This window comes from Fringilla coelebs (assembly GCF_963513975.1).
Source record: "Fringilla coelebs genome assembly, chromosome: Z".
In the NCBI taxonomy this organism is placed as follows: domain Eukaryota; kingdom Metazoa; phylum Chordata; class Aves; order Passeriformes; family Fringillidae; genus Fringilla; species Fringilla coelebs.
Window position 1 is genome coordinate 8401518 of NC_140031.1, and position 18696 is coordinate 8420213.

An 18696-nucleotide genomic window follows, 5' to 3' on the forward strand; every position below is an offset into this window, starting at 1 on the left:
CATTTCATGATTCTGTGATCCTGTTTGAGACTAACAAATGTTTAGGTATTTCTATTTTCTTTCTTTTTCTTTTCTCTTTTTACTAATTTTTTTCTCTTAAATCTACTTTTGGTAGCTCTTAAAATCCATTTATGCTAACCCCCAATTATACACTTAACATACCTTCTTAAAATACATAATATTTCATGTACTAAAAATAAAAGCAAGCAAAACCCCCCACAATTTCTGTCAAAGAAGTGAATATCTGGTTTATATCCCAGGCTTATACAAAGAGGAATACTGAAAAATATTGTCCAAATTTAATGTTCAGTAGCTGGCTGCACTGAAAAATGGGAAGAGGTCCATTAGAGACCTGGGAGATGCTTAACTACAAATTAGTAGGGGCCTAGGCAGTCCTTTGGAAGAAATATCACTGGTTTTATGTCCTGTTTTTATACTTTTCCCTAAACATTTGCTGTTAACCACTGCTGGAAACGGGTTGGGGCAGGTGTTGGATTTATAATGACTACTCTTAATTTTCATGGTGCATGCTAGTGCAAAACTGACTGCATGCCCGTATGTATGACTCTGCTTCCTCCTTGCTCCTCTATCAAATCTGGGTCTTCTGCCAAATGTCTTCAGAAATGTTCTCAGAGCTGCTGTAACATTTCTCATTGTCTCCTCAACGGCCTGAGCTGTACATGTCCATCTCATCAGGCATCATCTGTCTGCTTCCAAGAGACCACAGCACTGCCATAAAACACTAACTTTCCTGTCTCTTAATTATGGAATACATTAGCATCTCCTGCAGTGTCTGCACCCCCCTCAGAGCTGTTCTGGTCAGGAATACTAAAGTGCTGGCAGCCTAGCTTGTTTTCAGGCTGGTGTGGTTGTCCAGAGGCAGCACATTTGTAGATATCCATTTGTGGCATGATCCTGGGGATTTCTAATCGTTGCGTGCCACCTGGAAGCCCCTTATTTGGCCACTTGATGGCACTCTTAAATATTTAATTGGTTGCAAATGTTCTCAAATGTGCCAGTTTCACAGAACAGGGATAGAGGAAACAGAGCCTCAGGTATTCAAGAGTGAAATACAATCCAAATTGGAGCTTATATCAATGAAAACAAGAAAGGCAAGAGCAAAAGTTCAGGTGATTGTGGCAAATGCTGCCTGGTGTGTAACGAGAAGATTAGCACCCATCCGGCTTCCCAGCCCCAGAGTGCTCTGCAGAGACAAGAGCTGCCCCAGCCTTTCCTCATAGGAGAGGTGCTGCCTCCTTTTGATCATCTTGGTGGCCTTCTCTGGACTTGCTCCAACAGGCTGAGGTCTGATGTGCTGAAGACACCAGAGCTAGATACAGCACTCCAGGTGAAGTCTCATGGCAGCAGAGCAGTGGGCCAGAATCCCCTCCCTCAACCTGATGTTAGCTTTCATAACATACAGGCAGCTGCACCATTACTATTTACATTGTAAAATCATGTCCTTATGAGCATTTATTTTAAAAAAAAGTAAGGAAGAATTATAGTGTGTGCTAGACCCATGAGGAAAAAGCCTATCTGATCAGAATGAGAAAACTCCAGTTTTTACATAGAGCATTGCAAACATAGCCGAGTTACATATTCCTTCTTTTTGCACTGCTCACCTGCTCACCTCACTCTCTGGGGAGCTCAGATGAAAGCCAGATTGTTCTGCTTTTTTTTTGGGAGTCTGCTACATCTTTTCATCTCCTTCTCCCCTGTTTTTATTTGCTTTTGAGCCTGTGCTTTCACAGGCCCTGACAAACAGTACATGGTTCCAGTGGTTCTTAAGTACTCATTTTTGTTGGCCTGGTTGACTGTGGTTACTCTTGTATTACTCTGCCAGACTGTATTTTAGAGTAAGAAAGGCTATCTCTATCTATCCATCTCTGCTTCTGAGGTGTGTCTTGCCTCTGACATGTGCAGAGCTCACAGCGCATATTAGGACTGCAACAAGGCCTCGGGACATGTATAAATTACAACTTGCTTCGTCATCTGTCAATTTTGTCTTCTCTAAAATATCCAGAAGACTTTGAAATTCTGGTTCTGTACTTCTCTTATCCAAACTGCAAGTTCCTAAGAGCCCCAGCTAAAAATGTTAACTGGATCAGGAGTAACAGGGATTAGTCAAGCAGCTGGTGAAAGGTGTCAAGCAGAATGTTAAATTTGACATTCAAGCATCTAAATCAGCATAAGCCAAAATGACTTATCACTTGCCTCCTCTGCGCTGGTGGACTTGCTCAGCATTTGCAGACCCTGCAGTACCAACACTGCTAATTGGAGGGTACATATTTCCCTGTGGTAGGAAATGCCTGTGCTCACAGGGTTCAGGCCAATGCAGGTGCTCCCAACAGGAGGGTTCAACTCCCACTGATGAATGTCAGGAAATAAATGCTGGTGGAATTATCATCTGAGGCAGCATCTCAGAGGGGGTGCTGTAGTAGACCTGGTTCTAGGCATTGTTTTCATTGGTCCTGTGGGTGGGAATATAAACTCACAGCAGATGAAATGTGTGACTGATGAAAAAGCAGGTGAAGTTGTAAATCATGCTGGGAGCAGAGCTGCCATACAGAGTGATTAATGTTGTGGTAAACCAGAATTATTCAAAGCAAATGCATTTTAGTGCAGTCAAATATAATATAATACCTCTCTAGACAAAAAGGAATGTTGTATTTTGGAAGGCAGCTACTCAAAAAAAAAAAAAAAAAAAGAGGAAAACCCCACTATTGTGTACAAGTCAGAAATCTGAGTCCTCAGTGTGTCAGTGTGGTAGCTTGGCAAGGAGGTTGAACATGATCTGGTGTGCAAACAGGGAATCCTGAGTAGCAGTAGAGATATTATTTAAACATGAGTGAGACTAATAGTGGAATATTATGCTTGATTCCATGGCCAACATTTTTCAAAGCATGCAGAAAAATTGCTTTCATTTCAAAATAGGTAGTTCAGAAGGAGCCCCAGGTTGATCCAAGATTTGGAGAGCATGCCCCAAATGTGGAGAGAGAACAACATCCAATTGAAATTTGGACTCAAAATGAATTATGTCTGGCCCTTGCACAAATTCTAGCCATGTGATATCCTCCACTTGTCTCTGGAAATTTTCATAATATTCTACTTTTCTCCATGTCTGCTGAGAAGTGGCTTTGCAGCTGTGGAGGCAGTGCCCTTCACTGGATATTGCAAAGTTAATGTTGGTTCCTGGCTTTTTGCTAAGCAGCATTGTGCAGTGCTGGGGAAAATAAATGGAATTTTTTGAGTTCAGGCTGTGATGGTTATCAAAAGTATGCTAAAATATGACTAATGTTCAGCTTTAAAGTATCTTAATGAAGAGAAGAACCAGATATGAAAGTAGTCCTTTATCCAGTCAAGGTAGGCATAATAAGAATTAGCAGAGGCAAGCCAGGTAAGTCAAGTAAGGAATTAGATGCAGCTTTTTAATCACTCAGAGTGATTAAATGTTGAAACAACTGCAAAAGGAAACAGTGGCTTCTCTGTTTTTTGAGATCTTCATATGAGGTATGCATATGCTTGCCAAAACCAAGTTATCAGGCTCAAAGCAGGATATGCCAGTAACATTTTTGGATCTGTGTAAGAGGAGGCCAGGCTTTCTGGCCTTGAGTTACAAAGTAATGAGTTCTCAAAACATTTTCTTTTCTGGGAAGGGACTGTTTTGAAAGTCCAATATTCATATTTTCATTGCCCACAATATGGTTCACAGCCTGATCCATAGTGATGTGGGATATATCAACACAGCATTGTGTTGTACACAAGTATGGTGTACCCGAGTGCTCTGAGCATTTAAAGGAATAGGAACAGATTGAGCACCAATGATCCTAGTTTAAATTTCTCAGGGATCCTGGGATGAGGTCTGCTTGAGCAGAGCCCTGTGAAGTCCCATCTCTGTTCCCTGTTCTAGCTTGCTGTAGTGTCTTTGGCAGTCCCCTCTGCTGCCCTTTCTCATTCTGTAAAAAGGAATGCTGCATATACAAGCTTAAAGCACTCTGAAGTGCTATAAAACTTTGAGATGTTATTGTCATTCCTGAAGAGCTTTGAAAACACATTCAGCCCATTCCCAAGCTCTCTGAGCTCTTGGAAAGATTTTTTCTTTCCTGATTTTTCGGAACTACTGGCATACAGTTAAGCCTGAAGTGCCAGCTGTTTCCTTTCTTAGAGCACACCAATTCTGTGACTGCAGCAAAGTGTGGAATTGGCACAGCTTTTTAAAATAAGCCAGGAGAGAGTCTTGCTAGAGCAGTGCAAGGTCATTCAACTTGTTTCACAGCGGGTTAGATTAGCCTGTGCTCGGTGCTCTGCTGTGCAGGATTTGCTCACTGATAAAAAATAAATTGTATTGAAAATTCACTAATTTGTGACTTGCTCAGTCATCACGTCTATGCCATGCAGATGGAAGCACAGGAATATTCTTGGATTGTGCTCAGAGTTTTGAAGATATCCAATTTCCTAGGGAAAATTTGCTGGTCTCTTTTTTTGTTCTCTACACTTTAAATATTGGAAAGACAAATAAATAGCTAAGATACATCTTTGGCTACCAACAATTTTGTTAAACTGATCTCTCCTCCAAAGAGGAGATTGCCTCACCAGATGTAGAGCACAGCCAGCCCCTTCACTTGGCTTCTTAGTAAACCAGTCCTAAAGGACAGAGCCCCAGCTAGCCAGGTCAAAGCATGAGTGTATCTGGGAGAGTAGAAGGGCTTGTGTAGCTGTGATGCTCAGAAACAATAATTTGTTCACTAATGTACATAATTTTGCCTTTTTTTTTTTTTTTTTTGTTCCCAGATGGGCTCTTAGAGGACACAAGACAGATTTTAGGTACCAGTAGTTCTTTTTAGCGTGATGATATCTTGGTCCAAGGCATGTCAGTGATACAGCTTGCAGACTTGATTTTAGAAAGCCATCACAGGATCACAGGATCGAAGATATAAGGCTACAGTTTTTTGGGTTTTAAATCCTCTAAAGAGAAAGTGATTTGCCAGTTTATCACACAAGAAACTGTAGCACTGCCTCCTTGTGTAGTAAAAATACCAACTTTAACTCATGCCCATGGAGGGTCCCCATACTGGTATTTATTATGTGGCTGCAGGATTTTTCTGAAGCATTGTGCTTTCTGCCCTGAGGATGATGTTAATTTGAGCATAGTTGTTCAGCCCCAAGCATTTTTGAGGAAATGGAAGAAAACCATGTACGTCTCATGGCTTTGTTCATTAATAGAGAAAGATACAAATAATTTTTTTTTTTAATCTTTCCAGCAAACAAAAGACTTTGATCTGATACTGGACATTTGCCAATTCTTTTAAATGCAGCTAAGGAATAATATAAATGAAAAATCTGTTTAACCAGGTACTTAGTAAGCATCAGAATAAAAGATTCAGATGCTTTTCAGATTATTACTTTGCATAAACTATTTGGTGATACCACAATGATATTCTAGGGTACTTTTCTACCTCTACAGTATTTTACTGAAAAGGATTTGGGGTGAATCTGTTCAGCTTTAAAGGCATATTCGGAGGAGTATTTTGGACAGTGGTCCTAGTTGGTTTGAAACCTATTTCTGTTTGCATGTGATGTTTACAGACTCCGTTTTTCATGTTGAGATCAGTAATCATGCTGTCTGCATCTTTTCTTAGCGCAACTTGTCTTCCTACATACACTTGTTACATTTCAGTGTCTAAAATTTAGCCTCTGTTCAGGTGAACACTGAGGGCTCCTCATGGCAGCAAGAGTCTGTTCAATCTCTTCTTCTTTCTCTGCTGCCTTGTGTCTTCCTGTAAAGAACAAGTCCTGCTGGCACTGATTATCAGCAAAACTGTCCAGTATCTCTAATATCTCCAGCCCTTGTATCTCAGGTAAAAAAAAAAGACAAACCCCACCAGTGTTCACTTAGTGGATCTGCATGGGGCAGATATTCTCTATTCTTCCAGTCCATGGGGTACAGAGCAGCTGTCTCAGGTCTGAAGCTGCTTCCTTTATTTCCAACAGTGGTTCACCATTGCCAGATCTTGGTCTCTGCCTTTTGCACCTTTTGGCTGTGCTCTGTGATCTTCTAGCATTTACTCACCCTTCATCCTGAGAGGCTGTTTGCCCAGTGTTTTGGGGCAAAGTGCAGTGCTCTGCTTGTTTTTACTGAAATCCAAAAATCTTTTCCTTAAAAATGCTGCTCTTCAAAGCTATAGCACAGATGTGTTGCTGTGGGTATATGCTGTGCTTGCCATTGTGGAACACTGAATATAAGTGTTGAAATAAGCCCTTTTAAAAAACTATTCATTAAAGAATATGTTGGTATGTCACAGGTTAGTACTCTGAATGAGAATTCACCGTACATTAAAATGAATTGGTATGCCTATGCTCAGCAGGTTAGTGTTTTGCTGAGGTTTATGTGTCATGCTTCAGTGTTAATTGTGGGTTATTCTCATCACATTACCTTTCATTAAGAATAGGCTGTACTTTAGCAATCATATTATTCAGCCTTATCTGTGGTATTCACGCATCTGTGATTTAACCCACATTCCTGGTATTTGATAACATAAAGGAGACAATATGAGTAGGATTCAGCTCTTAGGTTAAGGTGGGTTTAACATTCTGTAGCAGCCACTGCAGTCAGTGGAGCCTAGAGGCTAAAGCAGCACCTGCAGAAAACTGCCCTTTAAGGTGCTGCTGGTACTGATAGTAGCAGAGTTTGGACCCTGAGTGCACAGCCAGCATACACAGATCTACGTTTGGGTGTTGTAAGCTGCAAACGGGACCCTGCATTTCACTCTGCCAGAGCTTCTTCCCATGGCTTTACTTTCCTCCTGCCAGACTAACCCTGGAATTGCTGAAGCTGCTGTGCCATTTCACCTGATAAAGGCCTGCTCTATCACCTCTGAGGAATATGAGTGGACTCTCTTCCTGTCAGGTCACTGGGAAGAGAACCACCTCCAGAACCCCACTTAGATCTCTGGCTGAATCACCCCCTGGTAGAGGTGTCTCCTCTGCTGTCTGTGCAAGGAACATGGGGGCTGCTCTTTGAGTCTCCTCAGCACGGTGCTAACAGATAGAAAATTAATGTACCCTACAGACCCTTTGGGAATATGCCTGGCTGGTCAGCCCACTCCAAGAGAAATAAGAGCATGAAATAGGTTAAATTCAAAGGCTATCCAACCAATTTGACTTCATTCTGCTCTGAGTCACTCCTGGTGGTCGTTTCCACAGCCTTCCCAAGTGTTTTTGCTTCTGAGGAGAGCACAGATGCATCCTTATTATGCATGGACCTCAACTACATATCAGTTCAATGACATTATTTGGCTAAGAACAAAGACAATTCTGTGAATTAAAAGAACTGGGATATCTCATATGGACAAAGTAAGTTCACTTCCTTTTCAGCAAGAATTCTGAGAATAGGGTTCCCCTTCATTAAAAAAAAAAAAAAAAAACTAAAAGAAAAAAAAAGTTAGAAATATTAATTGGGGTCAGGTATGTTTCATGCCAGTTTTGGAATCTTGCCTTTCTGCAAAATAAAGAAGCCATTTTCCTCTTCTATCCCCAGTACAGAGAGACCTGTGAAAACATTCTATTTTGATACTCTAGTACAAACCAGCAGCAATAGTTTTGTTAATGTGTGTTTCTTTACTGGTTCTTTGAAAGCTTTTACATGACCCTGTTAAACATAGAGTACACAATGTCTGTACCCACATGCTGACTTGGAATCAGTTTGCTACAAACTCTCTAAAGTTAGTGTTATCGCTGGAGTACACATTTACCAAGACCTGAAATCCTGCAGGTTGGACAAAATGTTAAGAAAGGTAGGAAGCAGTTTTGAAAGGAGAGGACTGTTCTGGAAACAGAATGTGTAGTGAGTACTTGAAGCACAGAAAGCAGTAAATTTATTTCCCATATACTGTGTGCCTGAAGGCATTGGCAGTAATAAAGAGCACTGGATGGCTAGAAAGCTCTCAGAGGCAGCATTGTTTTCATAGATTAGCAAAGTTCCTTCTTTGTTTCTGGAGAGCTTATCTACATCAACAGCTTTTCTTTCCCTTTCAGAGAATTTGGAAATTGTTTTTTTACATGATCGAAATACCCTAAGAATTGCAGAGACAGTCAGGGCATGATAACAAAAAAACACAAAAGAAAGATGATCCTACTGAGAAAAGGGAGAGCTAATTTCAGGCAGCACAAAGAAAAGGTGAAAGTAAATAGAAAAAAGATTGGAAAGTCTAGGCAAAAAAAGAGCTTCTGTGCCGAGCAGTGAGATGTTGGACATAAATAGAAAATAAAGCTATGGTGACTTTTACATTCATGGGTAATGGCAATTGATAAAATGCTTTACACACACATTAATGAAAGGTTTTTCTTCGAAAAAGTAGTGGAGTCTGAAATATCAAATATTGCCAACACAGAAATTGAAATGATGCTATCCTTGGTTCAGCCTTTATGTCTGCAGTGTACTGAAGTCCTAGCCCACAGCAAGAAGTGTAATCCTAGCCCAAGGAAAGAAGTGTCCACAAAATCTTTCCTTTCCTCCATACTTCTCCTTCAAGGCTTCACAGCTCTTTCTCCTACAAAAAAAAAGCATACCAATAGTAGTTCTTCTGTATAAGTACATTGTGCCTGTGTCCTGGGGGTGGCAGATGAATGGTGGCAAGGATGTTCAGATGTGGGCATACCAAAATGACCATTTGGTCCTGTGACTGGTAACTTTGCATTCAGGTAGGTTTCAGGCACAGGTGAGAGCTGTCTGTTTCTACATTTCAGTAGCTGAGGCTCCTGGAAACTGATCTGGCGTCTCCTTGTTTAGATGACTTCATGAAGCAGGGCCACGGCATGCTCCTGCTCTACACGCTGAAGAACCCCTCCTTCCCTGAGTACTCCTTCAGCAGTGAGAGTGGTGTCATGTGCCTGGACTTCCACAGTGACCACCCCCACATCCTGGCAGTGGGCTTCTACGACGGCAACGTGGCCATCTACAACCTGAAGAAGCCAGACCTCCAGCCCAGCCTCAAGAGTAGTGCTAAGTCAGGAAAGCATGCAGAGCCAGTGTGGCAGGTAAGGGTGCTTTTCCTTTCCTGTGGCTGGGCTTTGAATTGCATGGAGCTTGGGCACAGCAGGAAAAGTCCTGCATGGGGAAAGCTGCTTTAGTACATGCAATTGATTAAGTTGTATTTCAAGCTTGTGTTTCAATATTCAAGTTGTATTTCAATTTTTAAATATGCACAAAGGCAAAACAACTGCATGAATCCTTGGTCCTCAGCAGACACTGTATGTGTGAGCAAAAGTTTGCTGTAAACAATTATTTCTCCTTAGTTTTCATTGTTATAATTTACTTCTTTTTGGAGAAGGACTGGTATCTTCTGTATGTACCAGCGTGCAATGCTATTTGTGTTCCAAACAGAACATCACATGATGAACAGTGCATAAAAACAAGTAAAACAAGTAAAACAAGTATATCAGCCTAAAAGAGAGCTCTGTTGAGTGCAGTAATTTCAGGGGCAGCTGCCTGTGGAACTGGCTGCCACCAGGATTCAAGACGCACTACCTTGTAGCTGATATTTAGTTGACTTTGAAGTACTCTAGTGAATTCAGAATTGTGGTGTGCAGGTAATGTTCTTAAACTACTGCCACTCTGGCATCTGTCGCAAAGAGCCACCAGATGGGTGGTCCTGTGAAGGGTCAGGGAAAATATGTTGTAACAGCCAGCTAACTAGCTGTGTCTGCAAGGCAATCTGAGCTCAGATTGAAACACTGGAACATGTGCATTTGGTCTTGTTCTTAGCAGTACAAGTGTGGCAGCACAAATTTCAACATGGTCTGTTTGAGACAGGGGAGTGTGTTTGGTTTGCTAGCCTGGGCTAAAGATGTTGCTGTGGTGATTATGGCTGTCACCTGACTTAGGCTGGCTGTCCTACAGTCAGTCTCACACCAGTGTTCCTTGAACTTTGGCACGTGCCTCACATGGATTGTCCCCCAGACATGGCTCCATCTTCTAGTAAATTCCAGGAGATCAAGGGAGCCTGATGGGACTACAGATGAATGTGGAATAAGCCAAGAGCAAGACCTCTGCTTGCTAGAAACAGGGAGTTTGTGCAAATGTAACATTTCAGAGAATACATGAATTTTATAATTCCTCCCTGTCTGCCCAAAGCTTTTCCTCTAGCAGTTATAGTTATAGCTCTTCTATTAAGAGGTTAACAGAGTAGCCTGGGCACACACATACACCCCCCACAAAGAAAACTTCTGAGCTTTTCCCATTGCCATTTAGGCTTCTAATAAAAAAGCCTGGCAAAATAGTAAGTCCTATGTGAAGTTTTTCATGGTCTTGCTGCAGCATGCCATGGGAAGTCGCAGCTGTTACATTAGAGACACAAAAATCCCAGATCCCTTGCGCCCTGGATGATGTTGGAAAGGACTGTGTGCTGAAGGGATGTAATTAGCAGCCTGTTCCCTGCAGACCAGGAGCAGGCACATACAGCAGTGGAGGCATTCTGTGTGGGGTTTGTAGGGGTAGGCGTACGTGTGCCACTTGTCAGCAGTGGGGCTCAGAAGTGAAAAAAATCATTAGACACTCTAGGAAGATAGCTCTGAAAAGGAAAGAAACTACTACATGGGTATGGATAGATGTAAAGATGGTAAAGAAGTACCTGCTTCTTTATTTCCACAGGCTGAGTGCTGAGAATCATAATCATTAGTTTTCTTCTGCAATAAGAAAATTTTTCTGAGCAACCTGTTCTAGTGGAAGGTGTTCCTGTCCATGGCAAGGAAGTTGGAACAGAATGTTCCAACTTTCCAACCCAAACCATTCTATGATTCAGTGATTAAAGTACCAATATTTTTGCTAAACTTTAGAATTTTTAACTTCTACAAAACTAACAAGCAAAGTTTGTAGTTAGGTGATTGTACAGCAATCCTAAGACCTGTGTTGGAAAGATCTGAAGTGTAAGCATTTGTCAATATCAGCCAAAAGGTTTAGAAAAGATTTGCACTCCATTCAGTGTGATGAAAAGCAGCATGGACTATCTGTTAGGTTAAGACATTGGATTGTTATTCCTCATTCAGCATTAAATGATTCTAGAAAGTGATGAGTTTTTTCTCATATTTAGCTCAAAGATTCCCTATTCTCCCCCACCAACACCTCACTTGTCTAAGGCCCAGTCCTTGTCTAGATACTAGACCTCAAAAAAGTCCCCCTTTTTTGTGGGAAAAGTGAACAAAGTAGAAAAGTAACAATGTTATCCTGAGCAATTAGGAGCCTTTGTTCTCTGGACTGCCTGGCTTTTGTCTTTTGAAACAATGCAGCCCTTTCACAATGGAAACAAAATGGGAAGTGGGTAAAGCAGACTGACAGCTCTTTTCTTGTGCTGTTTCATTTTCAGTGACTTAGTAATATCTCAGTACGTTTGCATAAAACAAAGCTGATGTAATGTTCCCATTATGAAGGGCAAAATAAAATAATACAAATTTTCTACTTCTGTTACCTAAGAAAGAGTTGTCTACCTTATACCACTCCCTATTTTTTAAAAGAGCATAGCAAGGGTTTCTTATAGATTTGGCAATTATCTCCCATGTATTAAGTGCTACTGCATTGTAAATAATGGAAAATTCTAGCCTGTTTTAAGCGACACATTTCTAATTGCTTATTACTAATTGGTGAGGATCCAAATCCTCGGAGAGGAATAAACAGAGAGGAATAAACATGCACATAGACATATGAATGGATATGCATGCAGTGCAATGTAGCTACTACCATCAAAACTCAGGTATCACAGGATCATAGAACTAGAAATTATCTCCCATATAGTGAATTCAGGCCTCTACCTTTGAATGTAAACACCAGCTTAAAAGGAGTCACCTCCTGAAAAACTGTGTCAAACCTGTCATGTTCTGCTGGGAAAAAAACCTGTGTGGCATTAACCTAAGCCCCTCTTTAATGAAAATAATTCTCAGTTATTCAGCAAAATCCTCACACTCCCAGCATCTCTGAGTAGGCCTACAAAGCAAGTCCCTGAGCAGTGTATGTTTTTGAGCCAATGCTCGGTCACAGGGCTTGGCTCTGGAGGTTAATGAAGTTGGCCAATGTGGATCTACTGGGCTAGATTTTGGCAGCCACAGGAGCCATGTTCTCTAGGAAGAAGGGAACCTTGCTGGGATGGCGCTGTCAGCATAGACCCTCTCCTTTTTCTAGCTTTATGGTTTTTTTTCTTTCTCCTTTCTTTTAAAAAGTTTATGTTTAGGGTTTATTTACAGCTGAGAAGAGTGATTTTTCTCTTACCTTTTTTCACTGGGATATACTAAATATTTTAGGTTTGAACTATTTGGAAGCTCAAGTGGTTCAGAATCAGGAATTGATAACTGAAACTATGTGTCAGGGTTTGTTTCTGTTGTTCAATCTCCTTCCTAAAACACATCTTATTTGACAGATTTGTTTTCCCTGTGAGTTTCTATTTTATTTTCACAACAAGCCAAAAGGATGTTATTTCTGCTGAGACTAGTGCAGAACCAATCCTGCTGTAGAGGGTTGAAAATAATTTTTCATTTTACTTGCTCACCATCAGAGTTACTGACGAAATTCCCACTGCAGGGTGTTGACCCTAGGATCTACAAATGGAACATTTCTTTTAGTTGTGATTCAAGCAAATCTCAGCTGTCACACACATGCCCCTGTGGACAGTGGGGTTTGGAATTGCTGTGGAGACCTCACTGTTAGAAACACAGCTTTGTTCAGTGTTGAACTACTGAAGCTGATCTGGTCCCTGTGAGGAGCTGATACCATGGAGCTTCAGATGGCCTCCTGAGGGAATTATTATCTGCCCTACATTTGTACATGGGAAGAGAAAGGGCTGGCCACTGCAGGTGAATTCTTCACCAAATCCCAGTCAGGTTAGATGTGGTGCTCATGGTTTGGACAAAGAAGTCAAGGCAAGATGGAAATAGCCTGCAAACTGCCAAAGGAAACAGAAAGGAGTGTCAGCTTGCAGAACAGTTTTCCAGCAGAAGTTGTGGAAGTCCCATCTCAAATGTCAACCTGACAAAACACACCTGAAATTACTCACTGGAGTTTGTCACATAATTGTGTGATCCCTTCTATTTGTCTATTTTCTGTGTTCCAATCTAAGTTCTTAAATAAATCTACACTGAACTTTTGCAGTTTGTGAAGCCATTGCTGAATTCTTGTTTTGTTGATAGAAGTAAATTAAAATCCCTTTTAAGTAAGCACAGCCTGCTGTTCTTTACCCCATTCTGTGCTTCCAAACCCAACTCCACAAAGAGAGGTCTTTATGAGAAGCTGACCACATTTTCTGCACTTAGGATAAAAAAAAAAAAAAGGATTTTGTTCATAATCCACTGTCACACCAGCACATTGTTTCATTCTGATGATGAGCATTCTCCTAAATCTGTCATCTGCAGTCAGACAAACAGATTTTGCTGCTTGCATTGCCTCTGAGATGTTACTGCTTCACATAATATTTTGTTCTTTTGGCTTCGGGCACACAAATTTTTTAATGCAAAGGAAATACAAGAAAAATAAAAGACAGAGTGTTGCTATCAAGGTCAGAATAAAGATCAGCTGTATCAGAACAGCTTCAACACCCCTCCTGTTGCCTTCACTAAGAAGCACAAAATAGGTGTTTGCTGAGGAGAGTTCAGCAAAAAAGATCTCATTCAACTCTGTGACAATAGGGGATAACTCCAGGGGAGAAACACAAATCTGGAGAAGAAAGGAAAGCAACAGAGGCCTGAAGCCAAGGAATCTGAACCCAAGAAAGGAGGGAGAATGTAGCCTGAAAGCAAAATGGAGCACAAGCCTAATTGTGAGGGTCATTTAGCATCAAACCTCTTCAGTAATGCAAGACAAGGGTGTTTCTCATATTGGGTCAGTTCAATGTTTGCACGGAGGGCCTTCCTCTTCAGCTCCATCTGCCTACTACATTTTTTGTACCATCAGCCGTGCCTTGCATACCTGGCCCAGTGCAAACAGGACAGAAAGCTGGATTAACTTCTGACATCCCAGAAGTAAAAGAGACCAGAGAGGTCACTCATTCTGCACTTGCACAGAAATAGGAAGCAGTGGGAGAAACATCCATGGACCAGTGAGCATGCATTTGGGGTCCAGAGATCTCAATCTGTCCGAGGCTCCCTTGCTGGAAGTCATTTTCACTCCTCCTGCAGTCCTTAGCTGCAGTCCTGCTCCCTGCACTGAATTCTGTGTCCAGTAACAGCAGTTGTCCTGTCTGCTGCGTACCTGACACTGGGCTCCTCACTGCAGCACCACGAGGCATCTAGTGACTGGCTAGCATCAGTTGTGTCCCTGTCCTCTCCTGGAGGGAGCTGGAGGGGGGGAATGGCTGTGCTTGGGAAGAGTTGCCATATGCTTGCTGTAGAAATCAGGGTCAAGATCAGCAGCTTTCTGGTTGTCCTTAGTTGCTGTGAGAGCTCACTACAGGCACAGCCCTAATGGAGGAAATCCTGTCTCCCACAGAGTTAACTTCTACCACTTTTTGGAAAGGCTGTGCTGAGCCACAAAAATTTATCTGGAAGATTTGGCCTTATTTATGTGTGGTAGAAGTGGCGGAAATTGCAAGATAGTCCAGTGGCAGAAATGCTGGATACAATTTTTACTGTGTGCTTATACCTTGTCCAAAACTGTTGGACACTTTTTAAGCCACTATAGGTTAGGAGAGGTAAATATTATAATGCTTATTCCTAAATATCTTTGACAATAATGAACAAAATGTCTGATTTTTGAGAAGGTATTTGTGTCACCTGGAGATTCAGATATTATTCATGGTTATTTTTAAATTGTGCCTTGGGCATGGTTAGAAATTGTCTAGCAAAATGTCCATTGCAGATCATGTAATGTTTTTCTAAAAATGAGCTCTTTTTGCTTTGATGCTGTGTTTCCCTCTGTACTTCATTCAGATGCTGAACTTATTTTCTACCTTCTGCTCTCACTGTTTCTTGCTAAATAGAAGCTACTCTTACCCTCTTCCCTTTACTTAAGATCCAAACCATCCCTCTGTGGGTTTTCAGGTTGATTATTTATTTTCTGGTCTCTCCAAGCAACATACAAGAAACTTTCTTTGCCTGTGAGTTGCACAGGGGCTAGTTTGTGGAGAAAATTTCACTTACAAAATTTAGAAGTCCCTTTAAGCCTTGGGATGTTGGAAGATGTTAGCCTGAGGTTCAAAATACCAGAGAGGTTGTAATGCATTTGTTTGGTTGCTTGGGTCTTTGAATTCTGCTCTGCTGCTTTATAGTGTACGTATAAATACACTGATGGGTCTTAATGGCTCTTATACAGCCTGTGAAACAACAGAATACTGCTCTGAAGAGGATAAAATAAAAGCAAGAGAATGATAATGGCAGAGTTAGAGGCAAGTTGGGCAGGGGTGCTGCAGGCAAGGTCATTGATACAGGGAGCTGGGGCTGGCCCTGAGTCCCACCCTTCTCCCACCCTAGAGCCACAGTGAGCTGCCACAGCTTGATGTGGTGTCTGGGGCTCTCAGCATCCAGCAGGCACCAGGAGAGTCTCTCCCCACCCCTGCTGCAATCCACTTGATCCTGCGGTGATGGGAACGTTCTGTCAGGCATATTGCAGACACTGTCTGATGTAGCAACATCAGGCAGCTCGGGGGTTTGGGTGTGAACCTGCCTGCCCTGTACATCTGCTTTTCCTGCATGCAGAGTGGGAAACTTCGTATTTTGTCTATGGTAAATTGGGAATCTTGCACCATGGGCACAGTCAGAATTGAAACCAAGAGCTGTGAATTGCAGCTGGTGAAATACCCTGGAGCTTTGTTGGCCTCTGGCATGCATTGCTCAGCTTCGTGCTGTGTCTGACAAGGGGACACAGCCAGTGACAGGACAAACAGGTGACAGTCTAATGTCTGGTTCCTCCCTCCTCTGCTAACATGCCAGCCTAATAAATTCACTGGGCAGTGCTCTGAGGGGAACAAGCGCACAGATTCCTGGTGAAACGCTGTACAAAGCAGAGTATCCAAATCCCAGCAGGAAGAAAACAAACTGAAAGTAGGGCCAGCCTTATCCAGTGCTATTTATAACTGAGCTCTGCCTCCTTCAGATAAATCTGAGTCTCTGAAGCATGAGTAATGCTCAGCCTCAGGCTGGGCCTTTGCCCTGCTTCAGTGGCACTCCTATGTCCATGCTCTCTGCTTATTGCTGAGTCCCTCCCAACACCACCACATATGCTCTTTAGTAGGGAAGGTTTTGCTACCCTTTTTCTGCACCCCAAATTTGTGGATGGTCTGATGCAGTAGGCCTAATTCCTGCTCCTCTAGGCTGACCTTGCACACTTGAGTTTGCTTGTGCTGAAGAGATGGAGCCTGGTCCTCTGAATCCCAGGAAGATCCCATCAAGGTGGAGGTCACTTGATCTAGGTGTAGGAGAGCAGTGTTTTTCTGAAGAGCAGTTTTTATGGGACTAAATGTAATATGGAAGTTTATCTTAGAGTGTTTCTTCATTGCTGTTGAGCTCATCTAGTTGTTTTCCCTCAGCTATCAGGAAGTTTTCAAGGACTTTGGAGGAGAAAACCCTGAGAATGCTTGTAGTAAAACTTGTAAGCAGTCTTATGCTGCTAGAAGGAGAGAAATAATTTGCAAAATTATTAGATGGGAGTTCCTAGTATTGCCTGTAGCCAGAACAGCTATATTGCACCAGATAGGCCCAATAGTTGGTGGTACCCATAAATAAAGTCATCATCCAGCCTCATGCCCATGACATGAGTGCCTGACAGCTGGAGCTGAGGGCTGCTCCTGGAGCATCCAGGCAATGCTGGGCTGTGTCTTCTGCTCCAGGGGGTTTTGAGATGCTTTTCATTATCATAGGTGTTCTGAAAGAATTCTTCCTCCTGCATCTTTGCTTGGTGACATATGATCCTGCCAAGCTGGCTGCCTTGGTTGCTGCCTGATTTCTTTGTAGATGAAGCACCTGACTTTGTTCCAGTACCTATTTACTGTTACCAAGCCTGTCAGCCACCCTGACTCTCCTAAGTGCTGTGTTCATCATCACAAACATACAGTGGGTAAAGTAAGGAGACATCTGAGTAAATCCCTGCCTCTGCTACAGATAGGATGGCAGGGAGTCCTTTTGGTCAGAGTTGCTCATTAAAGATGTAAGAGAAATGCAGGAAGCCCAAACTGACTGAGAGACATTGGAATCTTTGAACACTTTGATATTCATCAGATGTCTAAACTATTTCCTCTCTAAGGCAAACGCTGCAGCCAAATATTTAAATATTACTGACTTACCTTAGGAGTTACTCCTTATAGACCTTACCTCTTCAATGGCTTCTGTCATGGAGGAAAGTTTACTTCCTAAGCAAATTGAACTGATCCATTCTGTCTTGTTGCATGGTTTAATGGAAAAATGTCAACGAATTTTTCTACAAAAGACTAAACAGCACTGAAAACCCTCCTTTACTTAGCAGCTCCCTTATCTGCAGATTCCTGTCATAGCTGAAACATTTGCATTTAAAAGAAAACCCAGATTTTAAGATAGGAACATTTTTCAATGGATTTATTTTTAAGTAACAAGTAATTTTCATTTATCTCTCCCCATCAACTTTTACTCACACTCAAAAGACTTGTTTTCTATACAAAGCAGTCTCATCTATTGCAGGGAACAAAACAGTCACAGTGTGATTGAACATGACACACAGTAAACATGTGAGAGGTGAGACTGAATTTAGAATAAAACTGAACTTTCCTTTCTGGAACTGGGAAACTGTGAACGAGAGAAACGAGAAGTGGCAGAGGCCTTGAGTGTGTCCTCTTCCCATCATAGCTTCACAGACATTGTGTCATTCTTGAAGTATTTTCTTCAAAATGACACTGGGCAGTCTTGCTGTCTTCACCAGTACTAACAGACTGGAGTCATTGCCTCCTGTGTCTTACATGGCACACGCTTCTTAATACAAGTGAAGATATTTCTGTGCCACTCCAGCAATATCACTTTGCTGATTCCCTCACCAGCCACTGATGCTTTTCTACACTTCAGTCACTTAGCCAGAAATTCTCTAATTTCTACACATTTAATGCTTTCTTACTTCTGTCAGTGTCCCTCTGCCCTTGTCTTTATCATGTCGCCTTATTATTTTCAGATTACGTCTCCAGCTTTTCAAGATAACTTAGAGGCCTTATCCTAATAGAATTCAATGTCTTTCAGCTGCATCATCTGCAAATGTTCTGTGTATTTTGCAATTCAGTATGCAACTTACTAATGAAAATATTGTATGAAACTGAGCCTGATGCCTCGGAGAGGCTACCTAGAACAGAGGCTAGACAAAGTTTAAAGAGTAAAGCTAAAAATGTTAAAAGAAACAAGGATAGTCCCTCATGGGAACCATCTAGAGATGTTCTCCCATCTGGTCAAGACATCGCTGTCTAAACTCTTGGGAATTCATTTTCAAGCACTCAGCCACTTCACAGTAATTTCTTATCTTTCTTCTGAAGACATCACAGGGAGTATGCCAAAAGCCTTACAAAATTAAAGATAACAAATCTACTCTTTCTTTTAGACTTGTTACCCTGATAAGGAAGGAAATAAATTCTCTTTGACAAGGCCTTTTTTTGAGGAGACCATATTCACTGATTTTCATTTTCTTATCCTGTACATGTGTACAGATGACTTAATGCTTTGTTCCAGCTCTCAAAGTTCAGCATTAGCTGACTCATCCACTGTCCTTTAACCTAT

At 41.7% G+C, this 18696-nt stretch overlaps 1 protein-coding gene across 1 annotated transcript in view; it reads left to right on the top strand.

The window, feature by feature from the left end:
- The window catches only part of DNAI1 (dynein axonemal intermediate chain 1), a gene marked incomplete at its 5' end in the record, with an annotated part of 136185 nt that overhangs the window by 53268 nt on the left and 64221 nt on the right, over positions 1–18696 (top strand). Inside the window, one exon of the mRNA XM_084224945.1 lies at positions 8789–9036. Coding sequence (XP_084081071.1) covers positions 8789–9036 — 248 coding nt within the window. The remainder of the gene's footprint in view (positions 1–8788; positions 9037–18696) is intronic.